The sequence below is a fragment of the Paramormyrops kingsleyae genome, chromosome 21 (assembly GCF_048594095.1).
Source record: "Paramormyrops kingsleyae isolate MSU_618 chromosome 21, PKINGS_0.4, whole genome shotgun sequence".
Taxonomy (NCBI): domain Eukaryota; kingdom Metazoa; phylum Chordata; class Actinopteri; order Osteoglossiformes; family Mormyridae; genus Paramormyrops; species Paramormyrops kingsleyae.
In genome coordinates, this window is record NC_132817.1 from 2,412,314 (window position 1) to 2,436,488 (window position 24,175).

Sequence of the window (24,175 nt, forward strand, 5' to 3'; positions counted from 1 at the left end):
ATTTTTAGGGGGTGGCCACTGTCCCGGGGCCGCCAGCTGCCTGGCTTTGTGCTGCGGAACACAGCCCCGTATTGCGTTTCTGTTTTTGTCCTATTGACCACCGAAACACTGAGAAACAGTCCACAGCGTACGAGCCGATGGGGAATTACAAATCCAGGCCAACCCAGACCTGTACAGGTAGGAATCTGAACACCACAGTGACTTTGTATAGAATGATCCAGATTCCGAAATTAGACATCCGATGACAGGAATGTCACTTGCATGTCATATTCATAGGAACATGTTCTTTCCTTTATTGCAGTGATGTTCTGCCCTCCATGTATGCTCCCGTTGTGTTTTTGTACTATGTACGGTATTGTTTAACCCCTGGCTGCACCATATGTTATCCTGACTGACAAGGCATTAACAAGCTCTCTGTTAACTGCGAACATTACATGTCTTTCTGAAGATGAGTGGAAGAAGAAAGTGAGCGAGTCGTACGCCGTGATAACTGAGAGGCTCGGCGATGATCTGCGCATCAAAGAGAGCGAGCTCATGGAGCTGAAGCACGTCTTCAGGTGTGACCTCCTCGCTCCGGCGTCATTCGTGGCTGCCTCTAGATCCGTCGTTTTCTTAGTAAACCTCTTAATCACATAAAGTTAATAATGACCATGAATTACATGTTATGGGCATGCTGTGTGTTCGTTCGCCCTCTCAAATGAATTTGAAGCTTTGCAGAGATCGGTCATGCTCTTCACCAGCTCTCCATCCATGATGTTCACATGGCAGCTCCGACGAGGCCTTCAGCAAAGTGAACCTGAGTTACCGCACGGAGAGCGGCCTGTCTCTTCTGCATCTCTGCTGCATATGCGGGGGTATGTCAGCTTCAGCCACCTTCAACCTGCAGGGCCCTGCAGCCAAATCAGAGACACTACAGTCTATTTCCCACCAGCTAAAATAGCAATCCTAGTAGACCCAGCTAGTCTGGTAGATTAATCCTAGTAGACTAGTTAACTGGGATTGGCCTAGCCAGACTAGATGTATTTACTTCTGTGTTGCAGGGAACAAGTCCCACATCCGTACTCTCATGCTAAAAGGGCTGCGTCCCTCCCGCCTGACTCGGAATGGCTTCACTGCTCTGCACTTGGCGGTCTACAAGGTGGGTGAGATCGCCGGCCATGGAGACCCTGCGTCACCCACATGGACTCAAGAGATCACAGACATGGATGGGAACACAAACTGCTCTCCCAGAAACAGCTGCAAGGACTGCAGTACTGCAAACAGACTCTGTTTACCTTATCTGCTGCTAACGTCCATGATGCAGCCCAGTAATGAAGAGTGGAGTAGCTGTTCTAGGTCAGAGACATGGTGTAGGGCTGACAAGGGGTATTGTGCTGTGCTGCAGGACAACGCAGAGCTTGTGACAGCTCTGCTGCACGGGGGGGCCGACATCCAGCAGGTGGGCTACGGCGCGCTAACGGCCCTGCACATCTCCACCATCGCAGGGCACCATGAGGTGAACAGCTTGAATCCCACGGAGACAGAGCAGACCTCAATGTAGTCGTGTGCCATACTAACCCTAACCCTAACCCCAACACTAACACTAAGCGAAACTCCTTTAATCCAAGCATCACTTCACTATCCTGCTCTGTGTTCAAGGTCGTGGACATTCTCCTCCAACATGGCGCTTATGTCAACGTCCAGGATGCTGTTTTCTTCACACCCCTGCACATAGCGGCATATTACGGCCATGAACAGGTGAGCAGGAGTGAGGGATGTTCCTCAGCCAGGTGGGCTCCCACCATGTTTAACGACACAGACCCTCGCGTTGGCAGGTGACAGTGCTTAACGATGCAGACCCCCACATTGACAGGTGACAGTGCTTAACAATGCAGACCCCCACGTTGGCAGGTGACCAGGCTGCTGCTGAAGTTTGGGGCCGACGTAAATGTCAGTGGTGAGGTGGGGGACCGGCCTCTGCACCTGGCGGCTGCTAAGGGCTTCCTGGGCACCATCAAACTCCTGATGGAGGGAGGCACCCGGGCTGATGGTAAGACCTGGCCTCCATGGTGAGTAGGAGGAAAAAGAGGCCTAGTCTCCAGGGAGGGGGAGAAAGCTTATTCCAGCTCAGTAAAGTGATGAAGAAAGCCTGCTGGTCCATAAGAGAAGGACCATAGGAGATACAGGAGAGCAGGACAGCAGGGCATGTACAGTCGTCATAGTGCACAGATGTCCAACCTGAGAATCTCCAGTCACCCCATTCCAGATAGAACATTTGCTGCACAACAATAACTCTAATAGTGAAAGGTCTCTTCACGGTGTGCTGCACTGGTCCCTGTCGTGTCTCTCTCTCAGTGAATGCCCAGGACAACGAGGACCACGTCCCCCTGCATTTCTGTGCACGCTTTGGGCACCATGAGGTGGTGAGGTATCTGCTGCAGGGGAACTTCGATGTGCAGCCTCACTCAGTCAATATTTACGGGGACACACCGCTCCACCTGTGAGTGCACCCCTGAGGGAAGCAGCCGGATGTACAGATGGTCATAAATCCTGTTAAATTCTCTACTCTGCAGCGCCCCCTGCTGCTTTTAATGTGCAGTGCACAGTTACGGCAATGTGATACTGACATTTCTCTCTCCCTCGTCTTTGTGACTTGGTATTGGTGTCCCACTGTGCTCGTGACACTGTGACACTAGCGCCTGCTACAATGGGAAGTTTGATACAGCGAAGGAGATCATCCAACTGTCTGGCACCGAGAGTTTGTCCAAGGAGAACATCTTCAGCGAAACAGCCTTTCATAGGTATCTTTGCGGCCGGCCTAACTGTGTCCTATTCCCTTCATTGAAGATCGCCACTGACCTATCAGAACACATTTTTCCTGATCTGAATGCTTTTATTTTCTCTGCAAACAGTGCATGTACCTATGGAAAAAGTCTGGAGACAGTGAAGTTCCTTCTCAACCAAAATGCAATAAGCATTAATCACCAGGGCAGGGATGGGCACACAGGTAATGGGGTAGGGCTGGTTTGGCGTTTCTGCACGTTGGCGACATGAGGTCACACGAGAGCAGCCCTCAGCTCTCCTGAGTACCCAGCATTCCTGTCTCATGCCCCCCCCCCCCCCCCCCCCCCGTACAGGACTGCACAGCGCCTGTTTCCACGGCCACATACGTCTGGTCCAGTTCCTACTGGACAATGGTGCTGACATGAACCTGGTGGCATGCGACCCAAGCCGGTCCAGCGGGGAAAAGGATGAGCAGACTTGTCTGATGTGGGCCTATGAGAAAGGTGGGGGGGTCCAGACCCCAGACCACGGGGGGGGGGGGGGGTTATTGGCACGCTCCCGTGGATGAACGACAGTTACCATCCCTCCAAACACCAGACAACTGTTTATTGACGAAAGGATTTCCAAAACCCACATGAGGTCGGCATTACTTACTCATTTACATTTAAAATTCTGTGCAATATAAGCCTGGGCAATGAGTCACACACAGAAAAATATACTTCAATATGGCTTTAGTTAGGTGTTTAGCTTCAGTGTAGATGTGTAAGGGCACCGCTCAACACTTAGCATAGCACTTAGCATAGCACCTAGCATAGCGACACGGGCAGCCAGACACAGTCAGTGACCCTCTGCCAGTCCCCCCCCCCAGGTCACGACGCCATCGTCACCCTGCTAAAGCATTACACCCGGCCTCAGGAGGAGTCGCCCTGCAATGAGTATTCACAGCCTGGAGGGGGTGAGAGATTGCTTTCTCTTAGCTAACTTCCTCTTAGTTATACTAAACTCTGATTCACTGCTTTCTTGCCATCTCTGTGCTGAAGATGCTACCTTTAAATAAGGCTCCTCTCACACTCCACAGATGGGTCTTATGTCTCTGTGCCTTCCCCTCTGGGAAAGATCAAAAGTCTGACTAAAGGTAGCCATCGCTAACCGCTAACAACTAACCACTCACTGCTGCCGCTCCCAAGTCGCTCGTCAGCATGAGGGGTATCTCAGAACCTGTGTTTCTGCCTCCAGAGAAGGCCGACATCCTCTTGCTGCGTGCCAGCCTTCCTGCCCACTTTCACCTGCAGCTGTCCGAGCTGGAGTTCAGCGAGATCATCGGCTCAGGTAAACTCGCCAGGGCTGCCTCTGTCACACACACCTGCACACCAGCTTGTAGCAAATCATGACAGCACAGGCTCTGTCCTTGTTTAGGGTCCTTCGGGAAAGTCTACAAAGGGCGATGCCGCAACAAAATAGTGGCCATCAAGCGGTAAATCCTGCCCATCCATGTGAGCTCTTGCAGACCAAGCGAGACCTCAGCAGAATCTGACCCGCCTCGGTTTGCTAACTAGGTACCGAGCTAACACTTACTGCTCGAAGTCTGACGTGGACATGTTCTGCCGAGAAGTGTCCATCCTGTGCCAGCTGAACCACCCATGTGTAATCCAGTTTGTGGGGGCCTGCTTGGATGACCCCAGCCAGTTTGCGATAGTCACCCAGTACGTGTCGGGGGGGTCCCTGTTTTCCCTGCTGCATGAACAGAAGAGGTGAGCACATCCTTGCGGTGACCCCACCCACACACTCCTGATGTTGGGCAGCTAATGCTGTCTCTTCATGCTAGATACCTGGGAAATCCAGCTGTGTATGGCTGAGGTTCGCTGTTGGCTGTATGTGGGTCTAGGAGTGTGCTTAGTGATAGCTTAAAGCTAATCTCTGATGCTAAAGGCCAGTCATCTCACTCATTATCTGCTATTTATCTCTGTATCTTTGCAGCAGCTTAATCATTTACACTGTCATATCTGTAGACTAAATTTGAAATACATTGTTAATCAGATTAGCTGCTGTTTTCATCTGAAGGTGAGGCCCTCATTAGCGTTAGTGCAGGTGTCCGTGACAGCGGCCATTGATCTGTGTGCACGGTGCTATAATGACTCTCTAATGAACAGGATCATCGACCTGCAGTCTAAGCTCATCATCGCTATCGACGTGGCCAAGGGCATGGAGTACCTTCACAACCTCACACAGCCCATCATTCATCGAGACCTCAACAGGTGCCTTGGGGAGGCAGACGTACCCATGGGTCGTTTGATGCTTCTGCTGTGATACAGAAACCGTTCTACAGTGTTTAATGACTCCTATGTAAATACATGACAATGTGTGCTCGTTACCAAGTCGACAGCCTGTAATATCATATCTTACAGCCATAACATCCTGCTGTATGAAGACGGCCATGCTGTGGTGGCTGATTTTGGAGGTAAAGCTGGCCGTTTCTGCGAGCTTTCCAGCCCTGATGTTCAGTCCCTCATCGTGCCGTCTGTCCCGTTCTGCAGAGTCTCGCTTCCTCATGTCAATGGACATGGACAACATGACCAAACAGCCTGGGGTTTGTTCTTCTTTTCTTTGTTATATTATCAGTCAGCATAACGCTGCTGTTAAAACTGATTTATCAATCCATTCGTAGAGGTATGGAGCTGTATCGTTATTATGTATGTTGGACACGTAGAGGTGCCCTGCAACCTTACTCAGCTGCCACACACGATAGTCGACGTGCTAGTCTTAGCATCAGTGTGTCAGTATCAACGTGTTAGCATCAGCCTGTTAGCATCGGCATGTCAGCATCGGTGTGTTAGCATTGGCGAGTCAGCCTCTGTCTGTAGGCATTGGCGTGTTAGCATCGGTCTGTTAGCATCGGCATGTCAGCATCGGTCTGTTAGCATTGGTGTGTCAGCATTGGCGTGATAGCATCAGTGTGTTAGCATCAACATGTTAACTTCGATAGTTAGTTCGTTAGTATCGGTGTGTTACCATCGGTGCCTTAGGCATGCACATGAAAGCAATAGGAGCACGAGGGCAGTGCTGATGACCATCTTCTCTGGCTGACCTCCAAGAACCTGCGGTGGATGGCGCCAGAGGTGTTCACGCAGTGCACACGATACACGGTCAAGGCCGACATGTTCAGCTACGCCCTGTGTCTCTGGGAGCTTCTGACGGGAGAGATTCCATTCGCTCACCTCAAACCTGGTACTCCTCTCCCCTGCCACTGCTTCTCGTTACATCCAGAGGATTCCTGAATCCTTTTTTATGTGTTCTGAACTATAGCAACCGAGTATAACCTGATATTTCCTCTGAGTAACACGTTCACATAAATCTATTTAAAACTGCCACAATATCTGGACTCAATGCAAACCTACACCAGCAAATCGACACGAATGTCAGCTTTATTTAACTTTAATCATGCTTCTTAATGACCGTCTCCCCCTATGATGTCCATAGCGGCAGCAGCAGCAGACATGGCATACCACCACATCCGGCCGCCCATCGGCTACTCTATCCCAAAGCCAATCTCCTCCCTGCTGATGCGAGGCTGGAATGTCTGCCCAGAGGTGGGGACCCCCTGCTCATGTCACATCAGGGCCAGAGTCTTTCACTATCTGCCCATTTTCACAGCTTCAAAATCCTTCCATGTCCACATGTGTCACACTTAATGTCTGGCACAAACTTTACTTGGCATTGTGTGTTCAGTGAGTCACCATTCATCAAAAAGCAGTCAGGGTTACTTGATCTGTTTTTGATATAGAATAAAATTAAATAAAATAAGATAAAGCCAACATGACCAACTAGCCAACTGCTACCCTGGATAAGGGGCCTATCACATATCAGTCAGATGAGTTGTTCATAGACAGTTGTGGGTTATACCAGTGATTGTCTGCCTGTGTTTCATTTCTTCATCATATCAGCTTCCTCCTGGGCACAAGTGATGGCCTTGATGGGCCTGTTGAATGACAGACTAAATAGAGAACAGGATGTCACCATCAGGAGATTTATTTCTATATCTGAATGAGCTCTGATATCTACAGAGCATGTTGGAAGGCATTTCAGATTATCTTCTCAAGTGCACCCTGCAGTCTGTTGCTCTTCATGCTATTATTAAGGATGTTCAAGCCATCAAGATTGGCATCAGCCTGCCTCCTGTGATTGGGCAGGGCTCCTCTGTTATTGGTCAGGGCTCCCCCTGTAACTGGGCAGGGCTCCCCTGTAATTGGGCAAAGCTCCTATGTTATTGATTAGGGCTCCCCTGTGACTGGACAGGGCTCTCCCCTGATTGAGATTGGACAGGGCTCCTCTGTCATTGGCAAGTGCTCCCCTGTGATTGGACAGGGCTCCTCCGTCATTGGTCAGGGCTCCCCTGTGATTGGACAGGACTCCTCCGTCATCGGTCAGGGCTCCCCTGTGATTGGACAGGGCTCCTATGTCAGAGCGACTCAGATACAGCATCTGTACCCTCAGTCTCCAGGAGCACTGCTCTTGCACTCTCTGCTGGGCTGAGAGCAGCAGGCTCCATGGACTCGGGCTCAAGCAAGCCGCCGCTCTGAGTGTTGTCCATTACAATACTGTCTCTGTGTTCATCCTTATCAGAGACTCCTGTGGCCCCAAGCGCTCTCCTGTCTGTGCTTTCTGCTGCTTCCTGGTTGGCTGAGGTGTCGGTGTGTTCTTTCTGCGGTAGAAGGTTTAGTGCTCTGAAGGCCTGGTCAGGGTCTTCACCCATGTGCTCTTTTTCTCGGTCATCGGCTCTGTCTGTTGAGTTCATATTGGAATAGCTTTGAGATGGGTTTTCGGGAGGTGTGTGTGAGCCAGATGAATGTCTTTGGGTAAGATCTGGACTCTCCAGTTCTCCTTCATCTTCAGAAGATCCTTTTACAAATTCAATAGGGGTTTCACGGTGTCCATTGGGTATTTCTCCTACCCCCAGTGGTGCTGCATGGTGAGTCTCACTAGCTGACACTTCTTGTACAGCATTTTCTGACATCTCTCTTTTCTTGGATTGTGCAGAGAAGACCCCGGCTCCATCTTCTTCTCCCTCTGACATTGGGTGTGTCTGACATCCAACTGTATTCCTTACTGATAAGGCTTCCTGTCCGTGTTTGTTGTTTAGTGGGCGTTTCACTTCTGTAGCACCACCACGGGTTATTTCCATGCCATCCTTCAGTCTGGCTGATTTCCCTTTTGGTCTAGGCCTGTTTCTAAGGTGATGACTTTGGCCGGGCACCTTGTCATAAGCTTCTTGTCTTGTTGCTGGTTTATTCCTGTTATCTTTCTGCACTTTCATCCGAGATCCTGGTTCTCTTGTCTCTGGGCATAAATCAGCCTCTTTTTTGATATTTCTGGTCTTTTTGTGTCTCTCAGTTCTTCCTAAGGCCTTCTGTCCAGTTGGAAGTTCCTTTTTATGAATTGGATGGACTCGACTTTTCTTTAGTGGGTTCAAGTTGAGCTTTACTTTCAACAAGCTGTTATTCAGGTCCTGTTTGTTTGTCCAGTCCTGAATCACCCATCTCTCATCTTTCGGGGTCTCGTTGTTAGGGGGCCACACGACTGGCCCTTGACTCTCTGGCTTGTCCTGCAGTTTCTTCTTGTTTGGGAGTGTCAGCACACATATGTCTGGGTCTGTCAAGTTAAAGGTGACGTTTCTCTGCGGCTGTAAATGCAGACCAGTTCTCCTCTGCTGATGTTCTGGACCTTGAGTGTCTACATGACTGTTCATGTTCCTGAGGTTGCTCTCTCTGTAGAGTTTGGCCACCATGCTTGATGGTCTCTCTGTAAGGTGCGTGTGGGTCATACTGTCCTCTCTCCTACACCCGCTCTGGTTTCCCAAGAGTCGGTACTCATATGCTTTCTGACGGTGCACGCAGCTCACTGCCAGGCACTCTGGTAGAGTCTCAATGCTCTGGACTTTGGATCTGAGGCTGTTGTCCTCAGGGTATCTGTAGCTGCTGCCAGTTGCCCTCTTGGAGTTCAGCAGGCTCTGTGTTGGTTTATCCCAGTGGTAAGTGGACAGATGGCCAACAAAGTCCTTCTCCTCAGACAATCCTGCATTTTGGCGCTGGCACATGAAACGTTCCTGGTTGTTTAAGACATGGTGCTCAATTTTTGATCTCTCATAGTGGTTTTGAACTCGGTAGTCTGTAACATAACACGGGTTTTAAGAGTTAGAAACACAGTATAACCATGATTCACATTTCATCCTTCATTTTCTCACTGTCTTTTTTGATTCGTTAAAACCTTAAACCGACTTGGTAGAACAAATGACTGGCTATTTATAATTTTCTAGACTGATTACAGTGTCATTTTAATCACGAAGAGAAGGCAGCTCCCTCTATTGATGGAGCGCCTTCTCAGACCTTCAGTACTGTACCTCTGTTTGGCTTCAGCCCAGCCTCTGATGCCAGGGTGGGACTGAAGCTCCCGCCGGCATCAGCCCAGACGTGCTCTCTCAGCATGGCGGCTGGCGGGCTGCAGCGGTAACACGGAGAGCAGTGCTCTGTGTGTGGCAGAGCCCTCTCTCTAGCTGCGGGTTCGAAGGCTAGCTGCCGCTCCCGCTGGGGAAATGCCGCTTTGGCATCCTGCCCGGGGTGAGTGATGGTGAGGATCTGCACGTTACTGTCTTCGGTGAATCGGCACTGCGGCGATCCCTGGCTCTGCGAGACGGCACCTGTGTCGCCTGCCTCCAGCGCAGCGAGGCTCCTCTCCCTCCAAGACCTCAAACTCCTCTTCTCCATTTTGCAGTAGATGATGTAAAGAGCAGCAACGGTCAGCCCCACACCACCTGTAACCCAGCAGGGTCGTCACACAGCTAAAATCCCCTCAGACTATCCTTTAGCTCTACGCTACGCCTTACGCTATGCCTCATTTTCTTCCGTACACATATAGTGTAGAGAACACATAAATGTCACATAAGGGTCACTGGAAAACATTTAAAAAATGTTGCCACTCTGGTAGAATAAACCTCCTGGTCCTCCAGAAACCAGCAGAGACCTCTTTACGACGGATCGTTCATTGGAGCTCTCAGTGAGGCCCGGCAGTAGCTTACCAGCAAAGAAGAGGCAGGCTGCCAGCGAGACATCCCTAGCGTAGCGCTCGAGGCCGACACCCCCTCCGGCCTTCACCAACACGGTGATGTTCTCGTTGGGTGGCACACAGTTGGCTTCTGTGAGCTGCAGCACAGTTTGCACGGCAGGGTTGGCCGAGCTCACGCAGACCAGCTTGCGTCCGTTGTAGAGCACCTTGTCTGGGGCCTGCATGTAGCTGCTGAGGAAGGAGGCCAGCTCCTGCAGCTCGCACGTGCAGTTCCACTGATTGTAGTCCAGGTTCAATGCAGACAGCCAGGTCAGGTAGGAGAAGGCATCCGGGGTGCTGCGCAGCCTGTTCCTGGACAGGTCCAGTCTGCGCAGCTGAGGAAGGCCATGGAAGCTGCCCTTGGCTAGAAAGTCAATCAGGTTATCAGAGAGGTCCAGGCTCTCCAGTTTGTCCAGGCTGGCGGATTTGAAAGTGCCGGCAGGTAGCTTGGTGATGAGGTTCCCTTCGAGCTGCAAGGTCAGGAGGTTCCTCATCCCTTGGAACCAGCTGCCATTGATACCCTTGAGGGCATTGTTTCCCAGCTGTAGCATCTCAAGACTCTGCAGCTGGATGAAGACCGAATCCGGGATGGAGACACTCGTGATGTGGTTGTGGTCTAACAGCAGGATTCTGAGGTGTTTCAGGTCCTGGAAGGCATTCTCCATAATCCCCAGGATGGCGTTATTGCTCAGTCCCAGTAGAGTCATGTTGGATAAATCAGACAAGGAGCTGTTGTCCACCAAGGTTATCCGTCCATCTGTGAGCATCAAAGCCTTTGTGGTCTCAGGAACCACTATAAACCAAACGAGGAAGGGGGGGTTTATGAGCACTGAAATGTGAAGACGTTCCAGTGAAGATGATGCTTTAGACGGAGGTCACCCACCTATGATGCTGGAGAGCTTATTGCAGATGGTGATGTCCAGTGAGCACATACTGCATGACTGGGCTGGACATGAGGTGCAGAACTTCATGTAGGTTGTAGATATCAGCAGAACGATGAGAATACCTCAAGGATACAGAGAAAGAAGGAAGAAGGCTTGGATTGTGGGCCTGTGATACTGTATCTGTATCACATCTGCTTATTGTAGCAGCAGGTCACACATACATTACTGTAGGCGTCCTGTATTACAGGTTACATATGGACAGTGGGTCACACATACATTACTGTAGGCGTCCTGTATTACAGGTTAGATATGTACAGTGGGTCACAAAAACATTACTGTAGGCGTCCTGTATCACAGGTTACATATGGACAGTGGGTCACACATACATTACTGTAGGGGTCCTGTATTACAGGCTACATATGGACAGTGGGTCACATACATTACTGTAGGTGTCCTGTATCACAGGTTACATATGGACAGTGGGTCACACATACATTACTGTAGGCGTCCTGTATTACAGGTTACATATGGACAGTGGGTCACACATACATTACTGTAGGCGTCCTGTATTACAGGTTACATATGGACAGTGGGTCACACATGCATTACTGTAGGCGTCCTGTATCACAGGTTACATATGGACAGTGGGTCACACATACATTACTGTAGGGGTCCTGTATTACAGGCTACATATGGACAGTGGGTCACATACATTACTGTAGGTGTCCTGTATCACAGGTTACATATGGACAGTGGGTCACACATACATTACTGTAGGCGTCCTGTATTACAGGTTACATATGGACAGTGGGTCACATATACATTACTGTAGGCGTCCTGTATTACAGGTTACATATGGACAGTGGGTCACACATGCATTACTGTAGGCGTCCTGTATTACAGGTTAGATATTGTAGGGGAACCGTCCACTGGCCCAATGGCGGAATCCAATTGGACAGCCGAAGGCTTGAAATGCGCGTGGATCCTTCCGAGCGCTTCTGTAAAGTTACTTACCCGTTGTAGGTAAAGACCAAATTACATCTGACTCCAATTTAAGTAAAGATCTTTATTGGCAAGTTTAGTCATGACATGTCTGTTATTTAGATTACTTCTGGGCTGTGCCTTCTATTGCTGAACTCCCACTAATCCCGGACGATGGGGCACATCGGATTCGCCTCGGCCGATAAGGCGATCCGTGGATCTGCTATGTAGGTTTAGAAGTAGGGAAATCACTACAATGTAATACAGTGCCAGCCTAGATACCCGTCAGGACCCGGCGACCCATAACGCCTCAGAGGCTCAGCTGACACTTGCCGAATCCGAGCTAGTGAGGGCCACAGAGGTTAAGCAGATGTCTGCCGTAACTCAGCGTGTGCACGCCTCAGAGGCTGAGCCGGCATTCACCGTAACTCAACTTGGGCAGCCGCATCGGGTCTCGGAGAAACAGGGTCGAGTCAGAGGCTGCAAGAGAGTGTTAGAATAACCCCAGTCACTGAGGAACATGCAGAGGTTCAGCAAAGTCAGACAGCCAAGAAGTAATCAAAACACAGGTTATTCTCAATGAATATACACTCACCTAAAGGATTATTAGGAACACCTGTTCAATTTCTCATTAATGCAATTATCTAATCAACCAATCACATGGCAGTTGCTTCAATGCATTTAGGGGTGTGGTCCTGGTCAAGACAATCTCCTGAACTCCAAACTGAATGTCAGAATGGTATGCGGCAGCCCTGTGGGCAAAAATGCCTTGTTGATGCTAGAGGTCAGAGGAGAATGGGCCGACTGATTCAAGCTGATAGAAAAGCAACTTTGACTGAAATAACCACTCGTTACAACCAAGGTATGCAGCAAAGCATTTGTGAAGCCACAACATGCACAACCTTGAGGCGGATGGGCTACAACAGCAGAAGACCCCACCGGGTACCACTCATCTCCACTACAAATAGGAAAAAGAGGCTACAATTTGCACGAGCTCACCAAAATTTTACAGTTGAAGACTGGAAAAATGTTGCCTGGTCTGATGAGTCTCGATTTCTGTTGAGACATTCAAATGGTAGAGTCAGAATTTGGCGTAAACAGAATGAGAACATGGATCCATCATGCCTTGTTACCACTGTGCAGGCTGGTGGTGGTGGTGTAATGGTGTGGGGGATGTTTTCTTGGCACACTTTAGGCCCCTTAGTGCCAATTGGGCATCGTTTAAATGCCACGGCCTACCTGAGCATTGTTTCTGACCATGTCCATCCCTTTATGACCACCATGTACCCATCCTCTGATGGCTACTTCCAGCAGGATAATGCACCATGTCACAAAGCTCGAATCATTTCAAATTGGTTTCTTGAACATGACAATGAGTTCACTGTACTAAAATGGCCCCCACAGTCACCAGATCTCAACCCAATAGAGCATCTTTGGGATGTGGTGGAATGGGAGGTTCGTGCCCTGGATGTGCATCCCACAAATCTCCATCAACTGCAAGATGCTATCCTATGAATATGGGCCAACATTTCTAAAGAATGCTTTCATGCACCTTGTTGAATCAATGCCACGTAGAATTAAGGCAGTTCTGAAGGCGAAAGGGGGTCAAACACCGTATTAGTATGGTGTTCCTAATAATCCTTTAGGTGAGTGTACATTACACCAATTTAACCAAATATAGCATTCCAATAATTTTAACATGTGGCCACAATTCCTAAAGTATATAATCCAATTAAAAGTATATAACAATTCCATATCTCAGCTGAGTGAACACATAGTAACTGCAGAAAATATCTGATTACAGATGAAGATTCATACAGCACTATGTGGGAGCTCTGATTACAGAGTGACTCCCCGTGCTACTCTGGAGCTCTTCCTTAATTATTCCAAACCAAGTGACAGACTGTATCAAAGGTTGTGATTGATTATTTTAGGGCCTGCTCTGATCTTGTGTGTGTATCCTGGAGAACTGTTGATCTTATCAATTCTCAGACCCTCAGCCAATCAAATTGCTTAAGGAGGAATGTGACAAGATCCTCCACTTTGGTGGGTTTAGTCTTACTTTCTATATTTCTCTTATGTGAAAACATGCTGCTTTAAGGTTGAGAGTATTGTGCCCGTCGTTCTGTGACCATTCAAACGAGACCAAACATGGGTGTGTGTGTCCCTAATGTTAGTCTGGGGTAATACCTCCTGTATTGGTGTGAGTTAGCGAGTGTAGGATGCATCTGTGTCTTGACGCAGCCAGGCCTTGTCGCTGGAATTTGGGTGCGGGCTTCTGGCCACCCAGTGGGGGTGAGGTGTCCCTTTTGATGTGGTGATCGGGTGATTTGGGTCCAGTCTTGTCGGATCCGGTGGACCTTTGCTTCAGGACACTGGGTGGAGCATTACAGGCTTGCCAGAGCTCAGACCGACAGGGCCTGCAAGGCCTCCAGCCTTACAATATGGACAGTGGGTCACTATGCAGTCAGTAGTGCTGCTCAATTTCCTGCAGCTGTTACACCAAGCGATGCACCGCTAACGTCCTGCTACGTCCACTTTCAGGCGTCTCTCCCTCACTGCATTATTCACTATATACCTTACTCCATGGGACCTAAGTCGACGGATACCTGTATATCACTACACTGTTGTAATAGAGCAGCTATAGCTAGCGTCCAGTATTACAGTGAGTGCCTTTTTTAATGGACATGCGCTCTGATGAGTGCATATTGCGGTAAAGTGTGTTTGTTGTCCATGCGGAGGGTGGGAGGGGGCTCACCTTTCATGGTGTGTCACAGAGATGGCTGCCCGGCTTTGCAGCTGCTCATCCATATCAGGGGATGCGCTCTGCCCCCCTTTCTTGTCGGCGTCAAAGGCATCACCACTCTTGGCCTCTGCAGCTCTGCGCGTGTGGCTGCAACATAGAGTCTGTTTTCATGTTTATCAAAGCCAATTGGCTTTGCCCCCAAGGTGCCCCAGGGTGTCCCCTGCCCCGTGCCCTGTGATGGGCTGGCATCCTGTCCAGGGTGTCCCCTGCTATGTGCCCTGTGATGCACTGGCATCCTGTCCAGGGTGTCCCCTGCCCCATGCCCTGTGATGCACTGGCATCCTGTCCAGGGTGTCCCCTGCTGTGTGCCCTGTGATGCACTGGCATCCCGTCCAGTGTGCCCTGTGATGCACTGGCATCCCGTCCAGGGTATCCCCTGCCCCGTGCCCTGTGATGCAGTGGCATCCTGTCCTGGGTGTCCCCTGCTCTGTGCCCCGTGATTGGCAGGCATCCCGTCCAGGGTGTCCCCTGCCCCGTGCCCTGTGATGCACTGGCATCCCGTCCAGGGTGTCCCCTGCTGTGTGCCCTGTGATGCACTGGCATCCCGTCCAGGGTGTCCCCTGCCCTGTGCCCTGTGATGGGCTGGCATCCTGTCCAGGGTGTCCCCTGCTATGTGCCCTATGATGCACTGGCATCCTGTCTAGGGTGTCCCCTGCCCCATGCCCTGTGATGCACTGGCATCCTGTCCAGGGTGTCCCCTGCCATGTGCCCTGTGATGCACTGGCATCCCGTCCAGGGTGTCCCCTGCCCCGTGCCCTGTGATGCACTGGCATCCCGTCCAGGGTGTCCCCTGCCCCGTGCCCTGTGATGCACTGGCATCCCGTCCAGGGTGTCCCCTGCCCCGTGCCCTGTGATGCACTGGCATCCCGTCCCGGGTGGCCCCTGTGCCCTGTGCACCCAGTGTAGGTGATCCCGTTCAGGATAAGCGGGAAATTTGTTGCTATGGCCCCAAATCTATGTTTATATCAACAAAGTGCTAAAACCATTAAACTTAGCCTGAGCTAAAAGCATTAAACTTAGCCTAAGCTAAAAGTGTTTCCTGAAGTGTCTGGGCCTACAAACAATAACAAACAATGGTGTTTCTTACAGGAGAGGCCTGAGTTCTCTGAGGTGGTCGCCAAACTTGAGGAATGTCTCTGCAACGTGGAGGTAGGTTAACTGCACAGACGGCCCTCAGCTTGCAGACGTCCCATGTGAGACTGCACACTCACCCCACTCCCCCCCCCCCCCCCCCACAGCTGATGTCTCCAGCCTCCAGTAACAGCAGCGGGTCACTGTCCCCATCCGCCTCGTCAGACTGCCTGGTGGCACGGGGTGGGCCGGGCCGCAGCCACGTGGCAGCACTGCGCTCACGCTTCGAGCTGGAGTATGCCCTCAATGCCCGCGCCTATGCAGTCTGGTCCCAAAGGTGGGTGCTCTGTCTGCCACCTCACACCATAACACACCATCACACATGTCACACACCACCTCACACACCATCACATATCACACACCACCACACACACCATCACATATCACACACCATCACATATCACACACCATCACACACACCATCACATATCACACACCATCACACACGTCATGCACCACCACACACCACAGGCCTGCTTTTGAGTGATGAAGTCAGCGATGTGTAGGAAAGTGCATAAATACAGCAGACATGTTCCCATGAAACATGCAGACCCGTAACACTTAGTGACTGTTTTAACAAGCAGCCACCCAGGTCAATCCAGCTGGAAACAGGGCAGAGGAGGGCACGAACATCGAGCCCGGACATGTTAAGATGGAGCCACCATGTGCAGTCAGCTAAAGAACCTGTCCCCTGTGCTAAGGGGCACGTCCCAGGGACGCGGGCCTGGCTTTGTTCCCAGAGCTGCGCTGGTGTTGCTAGGAGACGGGCTAACACCAGAGAGCGAATGTGATAAATCATGCATGCTGTTGCCCCTGCTGATTCTCTGCTGTGTCTGCTTACGGCCGCATTCGTGAGGGGCACAGGTAGCCAGGTGACAGTTAACGTGCACGGCGCAGTCGGAGTGATGGGTACTAGGCACGGAGCTTAACATCTAACAGTGTCTCTGCTAATACGTTAATGATTTTAATTCATCCTGCAGACAGAGGAACAGTAGTTCAGCTGATGCAGCAAAGCTGAGGACACGGCACAACACTTACCCCACAGATAGCTTCTTTCCCCAGCCGGTCGTCTCGGGGGGGGGGGAGTGAGGCCTCTTTTCGGCCTCTCTGTCCTCAGCCTCTCCGCCTCTCTGCCCTCTGCCTCGCTGCCCTCGGCCTCTCTGTCCTCAGCCTCTGTGCCCTCAGGTTCTCTGTCCTCTGCCTCTCTCAGGCTCCAGGTTCCAGCTCCTGCTGTCCTAAATCCAGACTAAACATGAAAGATGAGGGTCTGGTGCGTTGGCTCAGCGGGTAGGGTTACTGGAGAACTGGGCATGCTCAATTCCCAGGATGTCACCTGAGACCATGGATGCAGAGACATGGCTGCAGCTTCACTGTATCTGTCTGGCAGACACATTGTCTACATTGAGATCTATTAAACAGGAGAGGAAGGGTTACAGCAGGAGGGTGGGATCGGCCACGCAGAGGGGTGTTTGTGGAGGGTTGGTTGTGGCCCAAACACCACGTGTCTGTGTTCCAGCACGGAACGTCGCTCTTCCCAAGGCCTGTCTTTGGATGAACTGCGGAGGAACCTGCAGTACCCGCCAATCGACAGGAATGGTGGGTTATATCTTCTGGAAGTTTCCTTTGAAAAAGAGGGGGTGAATGAGGCACATGCAACAGGCCACTGACGTACCAAATCTTCCCCAAAAGGCTACGTTTCAGATCCCATGAGCACCATGCGATTCCGCTCCTGCAGCAATGGTGGCAGCTACGAGGACAGTAACTGACCGTCTGCCTGTCCCCGGGGAGTCAACCCCGACACTGACCGTGATCATCAAGGCTTCGTGATACAGAGTGGTGTGTCTGCTGTTTATAAGCATTTTCTGCATGTAATCCACCACAGATTGTCCACAATGATGTCACTGTAGAGTAAATGTATTCCCCACTTTCTCCGTGTGTGTGTCACATAGAGATGACCCAGGTGTGCTTTACCTTACTACTGTACCTCGCTCTTCTTATTCTTTGCACTTTTTAACTAATCAACATGTTTAAAGTAATAATGTGTTAGAAGAAGAAATAAAGTCGCATTTTATTATTTTATTATTTTGTCTTAAAAAGCAGTCTTTTGTGCAGTAGTGACCTGTTTTGTTAGACAACACAGAAAATTTAAAAACCATTTGGATTGTTAGTTTTTATTTGACAACAAAAAAAAAACAGTTACACCAAAAATTTGAAAAAAAAAACAAGGTACTTCCAATTTAAAACAAAGACCCATGAAGGCCTTTTAGAAACTTCCTAGGAATTCTGGCCAGTGGTGGACTTCCATTCTCAGGAAAAAGCGCTGAGAGGAGCAGACGCTACACTGCCTCAGCACACTGCCACACTTTCATCGTCTAAACAAACGTGTGGTTTCTCCTGCATCATAACCAGCAATATTTTGGCTAAGGACAGAGAACACAGTGTTCTGATAGAAGTCAAAGCTAATTTTTAGCCACCAGGGCAATTAAGACATATGAAAATAAATACATCTCTGCTCTGATATCTCTCCTTCATTAGCAGCACAAACAAATCACACAGAAGGCAGGAGCCTGTTCATTATTTACCTCTAATCCCGTTAGGCAATGGCGCTCATTTCCTAGTGCAAGTGCCTCACACTATCTGTCATCACAGCAAAAATCTAATTAGCTGAGCAGCTAAGTGGCAGCAGGCTGCATGACGTCACTTCCCATGGGCCTGAGGGGGGGGGGGGGGCGGTCCTAACGGCTGCCCCGTTACTGTGTGATGTCCTGAGTGCACAGGGGCATGGGGAGGGGCTGACAGGCCATTAATTATTCCTGCCTGGTGAGGCAGACCAGCAGCAGGGTATCCGTTTCTGGGGAACAGCGACGGGCCCTTTCAGCAGCACGCTCACAGGAGGGCTAGAACCTGTGTGAAGGCCACACAGTACAGCTGAAAGCTCGCTACATCTCCTTCCATCATGCTGGCAAACTCGGAACAGTGGAACTTTAGCGTTGCTTTGAGCAGGTGGTAGATGCAGTGGTGGTTTTCCAAGCTAACGCTAACATTGCGTCTGATGCTACGTCAGCGAAGAACATCACAGTGAAGAAGGAAATGCTGCAGTATTTATTTTGTCCTATGAGCAACTAATAACTAAGACTTCATGTTGAAAAATACGGATCCTTCTCCTTCAATTCAGGAATCAATAATCCTGCAAAGAAAAGCATAACATTATTTTGAGCGTCACCAGTCATCATCGTAGTGATATAGTCAGACTAAGGAATCCATCATGATCTGTATGGTGGGAAACGGTAGATCTTTGAGAGTAAATACCTCAGCACCAGTATGCTGCGGTTCCTCGCTTGGTGCTGCGTTGGGACTACTCGCGTTTACTGGTAATGCCTGTATGTACTTAAGCTGACCCTTCCCCTGCTGCCCATTCAATGGGAATGGCTGCCCATTCCATCCGCCCCTAGCAACCATCAGCTGGTAGCCTCCGTGAGTGGGGGCTGGGGAAGGGTTCACTGTGTGTGAGCTCCTAGCCTCTGATTCTGGACCTGACCCTTCATCTGCCTCTATATCTGAAGTCCCTTTACTGTCTCTATGTTCTCCTGATTCCTCATTTTTGGACTCTGGCTCAAACTGAGCTACACTTTCCTCAGGTGAAGGCAGATCTGTAATTACCATGATCTCACTCTGCTCAGGCTCCGTCTCACTATCTTGACCTGTGGCCTCTAAGTTTCTGCCATCACCATTAGCTGCTATACTAATCTCTTCCTCATCAGGTCCTATCATTGGTTGTGAACTTTTGTTCTGAAAAGTCACAAGTTGGTCATCAGCTTGAGATTGTGTAGCATGGTAGTTACTCCTGGTTTCATCCATCTGGTCACCTTTTTCTTCCTCTGCAGAGTCAATGTCCTTCCACTCTTTTGTTATCATGTCTTCAGCTGTGAGGTCCACAGCTTCGTCAGCCTGCTGGCCATGAAATTCCACTGTCTTCGTTGTGGTAGCCAGACCTTCTGACATGGCTAGGTCATGCCCTTTTCTTTCATCAACCATACCCTCTCCCATATTGGCCTCATTTTCTGCCATCGCACTGTCAGCAGGCTTTGGATCCAGATCTGAGTCTGCCATTTTATCAGGGTCAGGATCACGTTCCTCTTCTGGTTGATCATTGTCATCTTGGGGAGCCTGTTTAACGTCTAACTCAGCTGCTTCTGCTTGCTCTGGTTCTTCTGTATCATTCAGACTTTCTTCTGTTGGAGACTTTGTTTCTTCAGTCTTCATACTGCTTACCTCCTTCTCCATTTCAGGTTTGACCTGTTCTGCACCCTCACATTCTACTCCAAACTCCATAACCTCTTCGTCATCTCTGGTATCTCCTCCTCTATCTGTTGCATGGTCTGCCTCAAGCAGCCCTTCTCCATGTTCACCCTCAAGTTCTTCTCCTTGAACTTTGTTCTTCTCTTCCTCAACTACACGGTCTGCATTATTGCTATTTTCCAAATCCTCTGGTCTCTCCACATTCTCCTCTTCTTTTGAGTTTGTTTCTTTGTTCTCATCTTGCTCACTTAGGTTCTGATCTATCTGTCCATCTGCTTCTGTATCTACTCTACTTTCACTGTCTAGCTTAGCTTCTATGTTACATTCTTCAGTATCCTCCACCCTGAGCTCGGAGTCTCCCTCTGCACCATCACGTCCTGCTTCTTTGAGTACACCTTCATCCTCTGCTTCTCCATTCTCCTCATTGATTGCTTCCACCACTTTTACGTCAGTGTTAGATACAGTGCTTAGTTGGTCCTCCTGTGTGCCATTACCATGGACTTCTTCCATAGTCTCCTCTTCATTATCTCCACCAATTACTTCACTCCCACCTTCCTCCATTTCCATATTGCCTGCTAATTCATCATTTATCTCTTCATCCTTCACTGTTTCTGTCCCACACTTTGCTTCATCTGTCTCTCCTTTCATGATGTTACCATCTTCTTGGTCATCGTGTTCATTCCCTGCCTCCATTGTCCTGGATTTCTCTGCAGTGCCCTTGTCTTCTTCACTCACCCCCTCAGCAGTCTCAGTGATGTCCTGTTCTGTGGCTTCAGTTTGTCCATCTTCCCTAACCTCCACAGTTGCCTCCTCCTGGTCCTGTGTTGTCGTCACCTCCTCTCCTCCGCAGCTCTCTCTGCTGACCACACTGCTCTCAACCATGATCTCTTCTTCTGCTAATGTGACCTGGCCTTCGTCCCATTCTGTTGGCCCATCATCTTCAGCTTTGTCCTCTGGTTCTCCTCCTCTGTCAGACGCATCACACTCTTCTGTGATGATGCTGTTTTTCTTTTCATCTGTCTCTATAAACTCTTCTGCTTCATTCTCAACCAGATCAGCTATAGACTTGTCATCTTCAGCATCATTTTCCCTCTCACATGATTTCTCTTCAGCTACTGCCAGGAAGTTAGACTCGGAATGTGGACTCTGGGCCTCTCCAGATATCTCATGGGCTTTGTTCCGCTCCCATTCCGCAGTCTCATTGTCCAATGTCTCCCTCTTTTTTTGAGTCTCATCTGGACCGTCATCCTCGTCTTTCACCTCAGCATCAGGAAGGGGGTCCTCAGCTTCCTGGAGAGGCTCCAGGCCATCTCCAACTTCCAGATCTGAATGAGAGCCTGTTTGGTTGTCTTCTGTATCCTGCTTTACTGGTGCCTCACATCCAGCTTGCTCTGTAGGAAGTGCTGCAGTCTCAGGGCTCTCTGCTGATGCCTCCTGATCTTTTGGCGCCTTTGCACAGAGCGTCCATGGCAGAGAGAGGGCAGCAGAGAGCCCCATGTCTGGAACACATAAGAGGAAGGTGAGTAGACAATTAAGATGGTAGAAATAACAGAAATGCTAGCTGATCTGAGCAGAGCTGCTTGCAGGGAAGATGTACAATGTACTCCTATATCAGTAAGACAATTCAGCAGCCAATGATATAAATTTCACTTTAAAATATATTTATTTATCATACTGATCTCATTCAGGTATAATCAGTAATTATCGTAGACTGTACAGATGAGACATAGATCGTATCATGAAGGAATGTGTTGCGTTGAAGGTCTGTCTCCAGGAAAAGCCAAGCTAATACCCATGAGGTTCTGATCCGGGGTTCTGCGTGGTACCGAGGAGGATTCCTCCTCCTCGTCAGTGCTGGTGTCACTGAACTCCGGTTCCGAGCTACAGTGTGCTTCTTTCATTATGGCCTCAGCCAGCTTCTCCTGCACAGACTTGGCTTGGGTCAGACAGCAGACATTGGGTTAGAGAGCACAGATGCGCACGACAAATTAGCATTAGCTCTGCTCAGCTAATCAAAATCAGCTTCGGAAAATGTCATGACGACTGAGAAATGGTTTCATTTAAGCATGAATATGAATCCAATTCCATCCAGATCAAATCAATCAAATCAAGAAAGGTGGGAAAATTTGTCAAAATAAAACATTTATTTTAAAGTTGTAAATACATTGAAATAAAAACAGATTGATACAATGAAACTATAAGAATAGCTACAGTGTGCTGTAAGCTGGATTTGGTTTTCGTTTATTTACAGAGCAGCCAATGAGCCGGCCTCTCACTCTGTGTCTGGGGGCCTAAACAGACTGAGTGATGACATCACTAAATGTATGACAAACCCTAATACGTAAAAACATTATTCAGAATATGGTTACAGAAACATAACAGTCTGCACTATGGTAAGCAGTTTTTAAAACAAAAGAATTCACATACATGGATATTCCTACTATATTCAATAATACAAATGCATTTCTCTACAATAAATGTGTCTGTCCTTGCCCACATCGCAACAATACAGCTGTTTATGATGTCCAGCAAACTGCTTTATCAAAAATGAAAAGAACAGACAATAAATTTCACAGATACAGTATATTATTTTTTAAAGAGTTACATGTGTACTTTCCCCACATCGTAACACAGAAATAGATTTTCTTGCGATCGTAGACACATGCAGACAGTGCCCCGCAGCCAGCATGCAAGGGGCAGTGCCCCTATCTACACGGGCAGGAAATGTTGGGCAACAGAGATGAAGAGATGAAGGAGAGACATGCGACTCACTGACAGGGAACCGAACAGCGCGTAACACGTTATTCTCCATGACACACTGAGCATTTGGAAAGAGTTACATACCAAAAGAGAAATGAGAATATATGAAGTGAACACAACGTCCATCAGGCATGGAGTAAACATGCACAGGATCCACGGCAGACCAGGGCGACTCAACCGTGCTTCTGCTGGGCAGCCAGACACGTAAAGGCTTAGCCCTAGTCAGACGTGACATCATGCTGATCTGATCAGCTGCTCTGAGGCCGCTGGCCTGCTGGGAAGCGTCTACAGGCCACTTTCTTGCTGGTTTAAGGAGAAGCAGGCTGAGCCGCGGTGGAGTGGCTGTGTCCTCCAGGTTTTATAAAGTCTAGTAGGTTGTCTGTAAAATCAAAAGCTGAACCAAACAACACAACAGGTAGTTTCCAGTGAGCCTTTCAGAGGAGGCCAGAGAGCGCATGCGTCAGGGTCCACGGCCGTCTCCTGTGCAGAGACAGACAGGCCGGCAGGACAGAGGAGGAGACAGGGCTACTCACCCCTCTCGAACTCCACCTCCTGTGTGTCCTCCTCTTCAGGAGCAGCTCCCTCTGTGACTGTCTGCGAGCTGGCGGGGGGGTCCTTCAGTCCGTCCCTCTCCATAGCATCCTGACAGTCCCAATCAGTGGTCTCTGCCTCAGCTGGTGCTGTGGTCCCAGTTTGTATTTCAGTCATGTTCTCAGCATCACCAGTAGACCTGGTGTCCATGGATTCTCCTAAAGACTGGTGATGGGTCTCATCCCCTGGCAGAGAGGCTGCTGCTCCACCATCATCCACCCTGACATGCTCCTCCAAATCCAGATCTGGCTCTTCATCTCGCAGTTCTGCTTTGGAAACAGCACAAGAGGCCAGACTGACTCTTGCTTCATCTATGGACTCCTTCACCTCCTCCGCTTCACTCCCAGAGTCACCCTTACTGCCTCTGGAGGAGAACGTGGCACTCCTGGAAGACCGTGAGAGTGATCGCTTCTCTCCTGAGAGAAAGACATGAAAGAGTGGGATGGAAAGTGGAGGAGACTCAGTCTTGTCATTATAAGACCCACATGGCCCATGCACTGGTTACATTAATTATCGTTTTGAAGTAATTACTATTAACCTCACTTCTGTGACACATTGTTTTGGGTTTACCGTTCACTGAGTGTTGCCCTCTAGCTGACCAGCCTCCTGAATGCACGGTTCTAATATAACCGTGGAGTTTTCACCTTCCTCCAGGTAACCCGCCCAGTGGAAAGGGAGAGGGTGAAGCTGACTCACTGGGGTGGTCTTCCTCAGCCTCGCTGTCAGTGTACACGCCATTTCCAGCACCTGGGCTCTCCGGACGCCCCTCCTCTCCGTTGCTGTGGTGATCAGGTCTTGGCTTTCCCTCCTCTGCCCTCTCTTCCTCGCCTTCAAAGTCCTCCTCGTAATCTTTGTAACATGAAAG

The 24,175-nt window shown here is 49.5% G+C and overlaps 2 protein-coding genes across 8 annotated transcripts in view; one reads left to right on the top strand and one right to left on the bottom strand.

Annotated features, from left to right (window-relative positions):
- Nucleotides 1-24,083, top strand: tnni3k (TNNI3 interacting kinase). 4 transcript variants are annotated; one of them, XR_002838795.2, is made up of 26 exons: nt 1-177; nt 449-557; nt 769-854; nt 1,041-1,138; nt 1,385-1,495; nt 1,639-1,737; nt 1,891-2,029; nt 2,335-2,479; nt 2,676-2,780; nt 2,892-2,986; nt 3,117-3,266; nt 3,632-3,718; nt 3,842-3,898; nt 4,000-4,092; nt 4,180-4,237; nt 4,320-4,514; nt 4,914-5,018; nt 5,169-5,221; nt 5,298-5,350; nt 5,856-5,988; nt 6,241-6,350; nt 15,619-15,678; nt 15,768-15,937; nt 17,177-17,256; nt 17,350-17,496; nt 23,965-24,083. XR_002838795.2 is itself a non-coding variant. In XM_023815899.2 (25 exons), exons 1-25 carry the CDS (start codon nt 138-140, stop codon nt 17,424-17,426), a joined length of 2,508 nt encoding a protein of 835 aa, XP_023671667.1. In that variant the 5' UTR covers nt 1-137; the 3' UTR covers nt 17,427-17,739. The 4 variants fall into 4 exon arrangements, 3 of the variants coding, with proteins under 3 accessions (XP_023671667.1, XP_023671668.1, XP_023671670.1); XM_023815899.2 differs by lacking the exon at nt 23,965-24,083 and having other exon boundaries at nt 17,350-17,739; XM_023815900.2 differs by lacking the exons at nt 3,842-3,898; nt 23,965-24,083 and having other exon boundaries at nt 17,350-17,739.
- The window catches only part of erich3 (glutamate-rich 3), a 10,881-nt gene continuing 4,598 nt past the window's right edge, over nt 17,893-24,175 (bottom strand). For 3 of the 4 annotated variants that reach the window (XM_023815893.2, XM_023815895.2, XM_023815892.2), the window contains exons 11-14: nt 24,007-24,159; nt 23,253-23,726; nt 21,752-21,895; nt 18,865-21,458 (exon numbers count right to left, since the gene is read on the bottom strand). In XM_023815893.2, the coding sequence (XP_023671661.2) occupies nt 18,907-21,458; nt 21,752-21,895; nt 23,253-23,726; nt 24,007-24,159 (3,323 nt within the window). In that variant the 3' untranslated portion in view covers nt 18,865-18,906. The other variant, XM_023815896.2, reaches the window with a different exon arrangement.